Here is a 12012-nt window from a genome sequence, read left to right as displayed (position 1 = left end):
TCTTAAATGCTACCTGCTTCCATACTGGCACCGTTATCAACACAGCTACACCACGGTGTCTTCCTGCAGCTCTCACCCATCAGACACGGTGACTCCACATCAGCTACAATTTGCTCGTTTGTAACAAAGGTTTGGGCCACCATCCTCAAGGTATTACTTGTGGCTAATTTAGCAACTCCAACAGAGAATGCACTGATTATAAGTCTGCTTTCAGAAGCACAGTTTGAAGTTCATTAGAATAACTCAGTCCACTTAAAAACAGCAGATTTTTCAGCACCTCTGAATCAAGGCTTTGGAACAACAGCATGCCAGGGTCGCCAAATACTCACCCTTGCCACCATTTCCTTTCCTAGCCCTGCTAGAGTCTCCTTAAACACAGCAACGTGGCACTGCACTGTGAAAACAGGACAGAGCTACATAACAGCCATAAAATACATGGACTTTTCCCCCCCCCAGTTTGTTGTAAGCATCCCAGAGGGGCTGAGAAATGTTTCTCATGACGGAAGAGCTACACAAGGTACTGTAACTCTGGATTAAGTTCAGTACATTCTACATTTAATGCTCTGTAAATTATGAATGGTTTATTCTGGGTCCCCACACTCCCAAATCATTAAAACCATAAAGTAAATATTAAAACATGTTTTTATTATTATTTTTTAAAAGCTGTAGCTCATGTTAGAGCATTGTTAAACCCTTGAGAGCTTAAAGGATCGCTTCATCTAGTTCTTTTTTTTCCTTTCTATAATCATGACACAGTACTGCAATGTAACAGCTGTGTTGGTGATACACCAAGATGTAATCCCTAACACTGCTCAAAAATTACTACGTGCTTTTCCTTTATAGTCTTCCACCTCACTATAATTCAAAGAAGAGAGAAAATTGTTTTCTGAAGTCTTAAATCTTGAGATTCACCTGCCATTCCTCCCCCTCCTTTGTCATTACTCTTCTCCATGGGCAAGAATAGATCATTTTCAACCCAAAGGTATCCACAGCTGAGATTTACTCACCTGTATTCATCTAAATATTCAATGATGCAGCACTGCCTTTGCAACAGCTTGTTAGCTTTACAGCACAGGTGGGTATGATCTTTATGTATTAAGAGGACTTTTATTATCTTAACCTTAAGATGATAAAAAGCTTCCATAAAAGTCTTGGAACAGACCAAAAGAAAAAAAATCCACCCATGCTTATCACACAACATATTCAGAGCATTACATAGCCATTAAGCATTTGCATTCTTCTAATGAATATATCGGATGCAGTTTTCCCCATGTATAATAGGTGACCTATTTCAAATTAAAGGTTCTTTATAGTCACCCAGCTGGAAAGAGAGAAACGTGCATATACATGCACATGGTTTGTTACTGCTTTGTAAAATCTGCAATAGTCCTTAGCTCAAAACGATCCAGCTGGATGTGGCGCAGAGACAGAGCAAGTGGCACAGCTTCCAGAAGACAGTAATCACTGCCTAGAGGGCAAATGAGTTTCCCTCAGAGCTAATCAAAGTACAACTTGTCTGCTTTTCTCTACCTACGTGATTATTTCATAATTGCACGGGATACTTTAATATTTCGTGTAGTCCAGAGCCCTCTGCTTTCACAAACTGGTTTAATTTACAGTTCCCAACATGTGAATGTTCAGAGGCTCACCAGCTTGCCATTCTCGACACCCTTTCTGTCCTGCAGAAGAAGTGAAGACAGAAGAATGGTGGTAAGGGGATGAGCATGTTGTTTCTTGTTTTTTGATCTTTAAGGTAGACACATATGTTGAAGAATGAGAGAAAGAGAACTGTACAATGAGAAGCACATGTTATTTCAGAAAGTGTCTGGAGTTAAAAAAAAAAAACTAAACAAAACTCATGCTATATTTGAATTCCACATGCAAGGCTTTTGTTTAAGAAGGCAGTCTTTTAGTACATTAAATTTAGTTTCATTCCTTCCCCTTCATCAACAAGGGTTTGCATAACCAGATGTTCTTATACACTGCAGTTTACAGCTGCCCCATATGGAATTGCAACAATAAATATGCATAACTATGGAAACCAAAGCAAAGGTCAGAAAAAAAGTCAGTAGTTTAGTAACCTGATACCACAGTGTTTTAATAGTTACTGAACCTACATCTTTCCCAAATGAACCTGATTACGAAATATGTCAAATATATTTTGCATCCAAATGCTTCTCTCCAAACTCTTCAAACCTAAAGAACACTTACTTTTTACTTAGAGAAAAATCATTTGCGTTGATAGAGCTTCTTCCTATGAGCTGCCACGTGCTTTCTGCCAGAAAAAGTACATTAAACGCGCACTAAATACAGTGGGTTATCAGCTGTATACCTCAGAACCTAGATCTCAGAAATTGTTCCCAGATCCTTCTGAGCTGCCTTTTTCTTTAAATAGCCCTACTGTTATGTTGTCCATATACTGAGGACTTCATTTTGTCTGCATTTTCTTTTTCAGATCATCTTCCTCTTGGTTACAGAGCAAATAGTAGTCGGCAGTATTAGCAGTTCACCAACACTACAAATGTAAGTTCTTACCGTTACAGTCATGAGAAATATTAAAATAGCATCTAGTGATGTGCAAACACTCTATCTAGTGATAAAGAAAAGTGTTCAAAGACATGTTTGGCTAGCTAGCTTACTTATACTTACTAAGCCCAAACTAATCATTTACCTTAAACAAGGGACATGGCATCCAGAAAAACACACAAACTCTCTTCTCTTGCTATTAGCAGAAGCTTAAACCAAGAAAAATGGTCTAGTATGAAGATACGTTGTTTTTAACCAATTTTACTGCCTTGAGCACAAAAGGAAATTTAAATTCACATCTTTCTCCCACCCCTAAATTCAGTTTCCTCTCCCCCAAAATACTATCTTTCAGACATGGTTGCACTAAGTACACGAACAGGCATGGCTCACAATTTCAAAAGAAGGGCTGTCAAAAATTCCCCAGTTGACACTGTGAAGTATTATTTATTTTTAGCAAAACTGTAGTTGGACTCAACTCCAGTGCACATTACAGCTATTCAGTAATTCTACTTGAGTAAGGCTTTTAATTCAGAAACCTATAAGAGAATTAAACTACTTAACATAAAAATTGAGTGATTCCTGAAAAGTCCTGCCCAATATAAATGACAAACTTCAAACAGCGTGGAGTTCTTCCAGGAACATGGCTGGGGCACAATGGAGAAGTTTAAATATTTAATTTAGACTGGGCTGCAAGTCATTAATTTTTTACTGATGCAAATCTACAATTCAGCTAGAGCTCAACTGAGCTGCAACCCATTCTGGCTGAAGGTAGGATGAGTATCTCCAACACGGAATGGGACACAATCCCTCTCCTCCAACTCTCCACTGCTTGCTTTTACGTAGGGATCTCAGCCACAGAGTTTGAAATCCAACTGGGCCTGGATAAACGTGGACCATCTGCTCACCGTTCTGCTCACTATTCAGAACGTGCAGCTTGGCCACAGGTCTGGAATATCCAGTTACAGCATCACTTTACACAACTATTATCAAGAGCACGCTGCGTTTTGAGAATGCCATGGGCAGTCAGAAGCTACTTTGCACTTAGTCCTTGTCCATGGTGACATAGGGTACTGCTCAAAGCCAACACAAGAGGAAGCTGAGATACTAACTTTGAAAAGAAAAACATATCTGCATTTCCATTTGCAAGAGTAAGACAGAGATTTTATCTGGTAGCTCAACTAGCTGATAATGGAGGACCGAATAGAGCAACCCAACAGCACCCACTGTTCTAAAAAGGGATGGTAAAGTACGTAGTAAATTAAAATTTATGAAAATTTTACCATATATACACATTTATTAACTATATAGACATCTATATATTTATATATATTTAGATGTCCATCTAGACAAATAAAATTTTAGCCATCTATATAAATAGAGCTTATAATACAAGATTTTCTTCCTCCTTGATAATCAAGTTTCAACTAACTTTTTAAGTAAGAATGACCTTTGTACTTTGGGGATCCCATCTTACAAACATCTTGATTAGGGGCCAAGTCATTGGCTGATACTTCTTTACAGTACTTACAGTTTTATTTACAAATGAGGAAGTACAACACCATGTTACACTGAAATATAGGTGACCTGATTTGTTTTCTACTGTACACTGGCCTCCTACCCACTGAAAACAGAAAAAATAGGACAGCTTTTTAGAGTTCAGCTGGATAAGACTTAACTTTCTGCATTGCAGCTGGAGCTCTGAAAGCTATGGTGAGCTCAGTTATGCATTTATTTTTTTTAATTCTCAGTAACAGATTTTTTTTAAAAAAAAAAACAGGCATGTCAAGTGAAGAGTGCCGTGAATCATTTACCTTGATTTCAGAAAATGTATTTGGTCAATGAGGAAATACAGTAAGAAGAATCCCTACTTAACCAAAGATACAAGCTTTCTAAGAATTTAAGCTTCTTTGATAATGCTAAGAGCTATATGAAGTTACCTGTTCCAATCAGAACAATGAATGAAAAATGATGCAGCAGCATTTTCCCCAAAATGCTGTCCTCTTCCAGACTCTACCTACTTATTTTCATGAGTGAGTGAAGTTAGAGATTATCATCATTCCTGAGGCGTGACCTGGTAAAAAATAAAAAATAAAATTTTGGCAATATGCCACAAGGTGAAGCTTTGGAAGTGCAGAAATGAGCCTTTTCTCCTCGGTGCAGTACTGCACCTTGTTTGCAGCAGGGAATGCTCCTTCTACACATTGCATCTCTGTTTCAAAATGGGGGCAAAGCTGACTGCTGTGCCTTAAGACTTCCCGTTTTTCTTAATGATCACTGAAGGAGTTATTAAACATTTTTCTTATTAAAAAATGTATTATGTCTCAGACACAGATTTGATCATGCTAAATGGTAAAAAGAAAAAATTAGGCCATGAGTATTGGGAAGCTGTATCTGAAGTAATCCTCTTTGCCTCCAAGTCTTTCAGATAGCTATTTTACATTTATATTTTGCTTGCGTATGTAAAATGCATTCCCAAGCACTTGGCTCCCGATGCAAACGAAGCAGCAGCCAGAAGGCACGCACAAGGCAGCCCGGTTGCCACAAGAGCCATCCTGCCTCCTGCAGCCCGGCTCTCACCACAGAGATGCTGCACAGCCTCCATCAGCTGAGTGCTTATTATCTCTGCCTTCCTCGCTGCTCTGATGGGCTGAATTTAAGAGCTCGGTGGAAATGGTACTTGATTGAATCGCCTCTTCACCGAAACCGTAACAACGTTAGAGAATGAAGCAAACAACACTCGAGAGGGATCTAAAAATATTCACCTCTGGCCTGGTAGAGTGATTCTGCTCTTTGTATTTGTGGCTATAAGAAATAGCACTGTAAAAAAATACCTCTAGGAATCAGCGTGCTCTCTTAATGGTAAATAGTATGGCAGCCAGATTGCGCATCACTCATGAATCAAGAGAGGCCTTCCTTCAGCAGGTCAGCCGTTGTTCGTCCACGCACAGATTACCTCAGTGCTATGGCAGGAGAATGGCTTGGGAGGAAAGAGGGAACCCAGCCAGCCTGCACCAACTCCCTCTGGGGTATCCCAGGCCCAGCAGGACACACCAGCTCAGATGCAGGACTACAAAGCCAGACCTGATGGTCCTGAAACCAGGAGTACAGCTGCTTGCATGAGCCAGTAAACCTACCCGTGCCCACACCTGCTTTGTGCAGAGCCATCCTGGACTTGACCAAAACCTCCAACATTTTTTAAACATGGTTATATTGCTGAATTTCTCTCACAGAGAGGAAAAAATAAAGGTAAACAGCCATAACAGAAAGAGTCAAAGCAACTAGCAGGAAACGTTCTCTGTAGGTTTTGCATACTGCATCACCTACTAGAACAGTCAGGAGAGACATCCCATACCGTTTTCTTTGGCATTCCTCTCTCTGTCACTTAATTTCCCACCAAAACGTCAATCATGGCAAAAGCAGACCTTCAGAAGGGACTTGAATGAAGTGAGCTGCAGAAGAGCTCTACAAAGAATTTTTATGAAGGAATCACACAGTCACACACACACACACACAAAATACTCAGTAATTAGCACCTGCAGCTGGAAACTGGAAAATTACAGGGAATAACTAATGAAACAAGATCTTGCAGTGCTAACTCAAAGCTCTAGAAAATGGCTTCTAAGATAATTAATAGAGTTGGCCCTGCCTTGAAGCAATAGGTAAATAATACAGCGGTTCTTCCCATTGCATTTAAAGACCAAGAAAACACTACACATGTACATCATCCCGCTAGGCTTAATTTGTTTGTACACAAAAACACAAGTATTAAAACCTCTCCCTTCACCAGAGTCAATAGGTCTTTTTTTTTTGAATTACTAATGGAATAACATGATAATAAAAATCCTCTTTGAATAACCAGCCTGCAAAATCCATTTTCTGCCTTACTAAAAGGGTAAAGTGTTTTGCAGGGAGTTTTTACACCCTTGCTAGTATTTCAAGTGTCTTCTTCCAATACGATTATTATTTATTCAATATTCTCAGCCAAGTAGATGTTTTGGGAAGACATGACTATTGATTAAAGCAATGGATATATATCAGGGGGCACAAGGAAAGATCTGTTGAAAGAGTCTCTGTGTAATCGCTTTCAGGAACACTAGCTGACAAAGCTTGCTATTAAGACTTAACTACGATTTCTTCTCCCAGGTTTCTTCTTTAATTTAAATGTGCCACAGGCACAAGCTTCCTGGATGCAAAACAAGCTAACAGATACTAAGATGACAGGTGGTTTTTGAACAGTACTTAATGTTTTCTAACCTAAGCCATGAAGCTTGCCAGTATCAAGTATTACATCCTCTCTGAGTTACTAAGAAGTTACTCGCACTCATTAGATGTCTTTCTCAAGTGTTAAAAAATTTATACCAACAAAATCCATTATGAAATAGGTATCAATCCAAAATGCATCTCTTAACAACAAGACATGTCATGTGAGAAGGATTAAGGAGTTTCCATTCCAAACCCTACTTAAACCTGAAAAAATTCCAAAGGAATATTTTTCTGTAGGAAAATTAAAAAAAAATAAAATAAACTTATCAATTTCAGCATTTTCAGGGTTTGGGATTCCCCCCACCCTCCCACTGAAGTGTACCTGGTTTCCTGTGCATCATCTTTGCTCTTCTGTAGCCCCGCGCTGGGACTTCTGCAGAGTACAGCTCCTGAGAAGCCCCCAGGTGTTAGCACTAAAGTCTGCCAGGCTCGCAGAAGAGCTAGCAAAGGTTTCTGCAAAGATGTCTAAGCCCTCAGCATTGCTGAGAACATTTCCCTATTTCCCATTTGCTATAATGTTAGTGCATTTGGGGAGAAGTAGTAAAAAGCATACAGCATCTCAAAAGAGACTGCTTTGGAAGAAAGCCTCTCACTTTATAAAACACTGTTTTCATAAAATTACTAATTTCATACCTGAAAAGACCATTTTTTGCCACTAGCTCCAACTCCACTATCAACATGGATGTGCCAGCATTGTTGAGAATACAATGGGCTGATGTAAAAGGGAGCTGAACCAACCGCACCCTCCCCTCCAGATTCCCCCGAGATAGCGTTGTGCCAAAATCCTATCCGATGTACTTTGATCGTTCTTAATTCCTCAGTGTTTCAGACAGTATTAACTGGGGCACATCTGCATTTCTTTATTGTCAGAATAATGACAGGATAATGGCCCTGGCATTCGGCCAGCCATTTTTTAAAAACATTGTTGGCACGGACCATGTTTGCTGTACTCTAAGTAAATGGTCTTTTTGCCTGAAGGTTATGGAACAGTCAAGGAAATATGGCACAAGGAAGTCATCTTGTTCCCCGCATTTGTAACTAACTCCTTATTAGTTAAAATCTTTTTTTATTAAGTCGTCCACATAACTGCTTTGTGACTTTTCAGACAAGTGACACTTATGATATACAGAGTAAGAGGTGCCGCGAAAAAAGAAAAAGGAACCCAACTTCAAACGTTTTCCTAACAACTGCAGTACTTGCAGAAAAACTCAGATGAACTCCCTACGCACTTATGAACTGACTTAGTATCAGTGCTTTTGTACTGTGGGACCAGAGAGCTGAAAGAAAAATAAAATCACATACCAAACATGTCCTCGCAATGCACTGACAGGCCTTAAAAGCATTAAGCTATGAAGTTATCTTCTCTCCTCCCTCAACATTTCAAGGAGTATGTGTATTTTGGGTTTTCTTAGTGTTCTCTCAAAAATAAGTGTATAATGAAGAGAAGATGGCAAAGCTGAAAATTCATATCAATACTTAACTAAAAGACCAAAGGACTCTAGAATATGAAAAGTGACTGCACCAAGGCTATTTGTGAAATTAGCCAAGTGACAGCCAGGCAAAGCAGATGCTTTTAACACCAGGCAGCCTTGGACTCCTTGCATATGGAAGTATTTCTTATTCATATTACAGCTTTTAGTGAGTTATGGAGATACACAACCTAAATAAGCTTTTGAGAGATATCCATAATGGGATTTTGCTACATTGAGTATCTTCTGCTCAAATAAGTGTCATGAAAAAGTCTACAGTCTTACCTATCTCTGCAGTTTAGTCAAAATATTAAAAAAATAGAGTTTTAAAAAATTTCAGCATATTTTTTGTTTATGGAACATGAGTGAAAATCGCTGTGTTTAAGACAGGAAGTTGGTTAAGACATCTGATCTAACAAAGTGTCATGAAAGAAAGGGTACTTGCCTGGCTCATGTTTATCTTCACAGCCATACCAAAGCTACCTGTTCATTATAAATGACCATACTACTTCAGCTGAAGCAGTTTCAAAAGCCATGTGAGCTTTCCCCAGCTTTTGAAATAAACAAGGCTAAAGATGTTCTGAAATGCGTTTACCGTGTTGTAATGATAATCCTCCAAGAACTCTGCACAGCCACCATGCTGGGAGCTGCAGAGATAAGACTTGGCTGGAACAAAAAAGGATTCAAGGAGAGAAGAAAAACAATGAACAAGGAGAATTAGCGTGGAAGATCAGGTGCTTTCCCTGTTGGGACTCGCATGAGAAGCACTGACACCACTGAACACGCATCAATCTGTTAGCGTCTATTTGGAGAGGAGCAAAAAATGTATTTTCTTTCCTTAATTTGGACAACACAGGAGAAGTACCTAGGGAACTACCTGGATCAAACAGACAATAGATCTACCCGCTAATCCATATCTAGCTGGTATTGTAAACTGAGGAGGGAAAAAAAGTGAGTCCAGTATCATCAATGTACCACCAACTGCCCAGAAGTTTGAAGTGAAGGAAATTTCTGGTCTCTGAATAAATAATGGGCCCTTATAACATAAAGGGCATTGGGCTGCAGGAGACAGCTTCCACAACAGAGAACTTGCAGCTAGCTGTAAATTTTAACCACCTTTGCATCTGGAATCTGCAGGTGGCCTGGTTCTGCCTAAACACATCCCAGGGATGCTGCACCAGCACTTCCACGGGGAAAAAGCAACAGGAATCTGGCACGGGTGGCTGCTAGCCTGGAAGCACTGTCATCACAGCTCAGAGAGAAAAATGATTCCTTCAAGGGTGGATAAAGACCTTCCTCAAACTTACCCTTCACCTTGATAATAAATGGCCTATGTGAAGTACAGGTTCAGACACTAGGTTCTTCTAAGTAAGCTTAATAATTGGTACTTGATTTGTTACTAAAATGTATTGCTTAAGTTTGAATGTAACTTTTAAGTCTTTAGGTTGGTGTTAAAAAGACCAGGCTGCTTATTGATCATCCAGAGCATGGCTGTGATCCAAGGTCTCTGAAGAACCGTAACCATACTCTGCAGACACAGTAACGTACTTTCAAAAGCTCTGAAGAGTAGAAAACCATGTTGAAGAACCTGCTGTACTTTAGGACCAATTGGGACCACATTTATAGCAGCACTGCAACATTTTTAGTACGTCACCCTCCTGTGACATCTATGCATGGTGGCTCAGAAGCCACTGCAAGGACTTTGGAGGCTCAGACCTCCAGGTGGTTGCTCAGGTAAAGGGAAGGAAAGAGTGACAAAGAAATTAAAATACTATAGGGATAACAGGCAAAAAGTTTTGTGCATCTACAGTTGGGACATTTGAAGGAGACCTCTAGAGAAGAAATTAGAAGTTATCCAAGTTATACAACTAAGCATGCATAAAAATCCCAACAGTAAGAATGCCTCAAATTATAAAAGCATCTAACAGATGCTAGAAATTTATTTCAATAAATTCACTATTGTAGATTATTTTTGAGGAAGAGCAGAACTTATTTTTAATGAGGAATAGCTGGCTGAAAAAGACCAAGTTTATGAACATCTTTAAAACACTCTTGAAGTGTTTACAAAATTAACTGCTATGCCATATGCATCATTCAAGGCTTAGTCATACAACAGCAGCATTTTTCCTCACTATTTGTGTTACCATAAATCATGAACATGTGGTACAATTATAAAAAAATGTATCAAACCCTTTTTACTTTTGAGATTTTAGTGTTAAAAAACAACTTGGATCCATTTACAGAAGCAATGGTGTAGTTATTATAAACAACTATGTCAAAAGAAACAAAACTGATTTTTGTTTAGTTGAAGTTTCTGGCAGAGCTTGAGCTGACAGATTTAGATAGCCACAAGAATGTAAAAAGGCACTATTGGGAATTGCAGCTCAACTAGAAGCAGTACAAATCCCCTGCTTACCTCTGAAATATTTATGTTATATCAAACAATATCTCATTTAACTTCTCAAGCATTAACCAGAGCAGTAGCAAGTTACAGTTCCGTGGTACTGGCTGCTACGTGAACCCGAAAGGCAATTTACCTCAGCCTTCCCTACACGTTAAGGTAACAGTATTATTCCTCCTGCAACGGATAGGGTAACAGGCAAATCATGGTATCTAGAAATCAAGTTTTATAAGGCTTCACACATACTCTGGGCCATTTTAATAGCCACCTTAGTTTACAGAATGGATCTTCTGTAGAAAACAATTGTGAAGCTGAAGTTTTCAGAAGGTGTTGGGTTCAGGACAATTTTATTTTCCCATCTAGTTCATAGGAAGAGGTTTTAGCAAATAAGTTTTAGAGGCAGGTGACAGACTGATGCAGGGAGATACTCAGCGAGTATATATATCCACAGCACCCAAACCGTTCAAAAACTCTGAGTAGGAATGGTGCGATATGTTGCTTCAGGTGTGGAGGCGTGAGCTACTAGTAGTCTTAAGTCCTTCCTATAGCATGCTGCTCACTGTGCTCTGTTAATATACTTTGCACTTATTTAAACTACACATGGAATAACTTCTAGTCATTTACTATTTCAGGCTTCAAAATGTGTCTAGACTGATGGAAAACACTATTAAGAGGCAAAGCAGGGAAGCACATAGGTGTTACAAAAAAAACTTTCACACATTAGACAAGGCCAAGATCTGTGTAACCCTTTTTCCTTTCTTGAACCTCTATGACACGGCAAAAGACAAACACAGGAAATTTCTCTCTCCTTTATATCATCTTAAGTTCAGTATGGTACAGATAGTTCTCTTCCCATTATTTTCCAGAGAGCTTAAGGCAAAATAACAGATTAGATTAAAAAATAAAAAAACACAACACACAAACTAGTACGTTCCCTTCCCCAATTCTAGCCAAAGCAGCAGCTTTAATACACACCTTACAGGAAAAATAAAAACTGGGGAGTGCCATCGATTCGAACATGTCATTAAGTTCTTAACTCTGCCTTCTTACATCCCACCCCGTAGGACTGTCAGTACAACCCCACCACCGCCCAGTGCTCTGAAGGAACAGCAGGGCACATGTAGCACGTTACCTATTCAAAGCTCCTGTTCCTGGGTTTACTTCACCAGCTTTGGTACTCTCAGATCAAGAACCGGGGATCTTTTCCTTATTGAAACCACAGACTAAGGCTCCCATTTTAAAAAGGAACATTATGCATCAAAATCTTAAGTTAGGCCAAATAAGGTCATTTCAGACTTCTTAAAATGGGAGTGGATGGCAAGAGGGAGTGGATGGCAAGAGGGAGTGGATGGC

General features: G+C 39.3%; 1 protein-coding gene across 4 annotated transcripts in view; it reads right to left on the bottom strand.

Annotated features, from left to right (window-relative positions):
* Positions 1-12012, bottom strand: part of KIAA1549 (KIAA1549 ortholog) — a 139078-nt gene that overhangs the window by 97653 nt on the left and 29413 nt on the right. Inside the window, exon 1 of one of the 4 annotated variants that reach the window (XM_035342365.1) lies at positions 4464-4521. The exons of the other annotated variants lie outside the window; for them this stretch is intronic. Within the exon in view, the coding sequence (XP_035198256.1) occupies positions 4464-4506 (43 nt within the window). The 5' untranslated portion in view covers positions 4507-4521. Of the gene's footprint in view, positions 1-4463; positions 4522-12012 lie in introns of those variants that run through there. 4 annotated transcript variants of the gene reach the window in all.

This window comes from Oxyura jamaicensis, chromosome 1, assembly GCF_011077185.1.
Source record: "Oxyura jamaicensis isolate SHBP4307 breed ruddy duck chromosome 1, BPBGC_Ojam_1.0, whole genome shotgun sequence".
Taxonomy (NCBI): domain Eukaryota; kingdom Metazoa; phylum Chordata; class Aves; order Anseriformes; family Anatidae; genus Oxyura; species Oxyura jamaicensis.
This window is presented reverse-complemented; position numbering and strand designations above follow the sequence as displayed.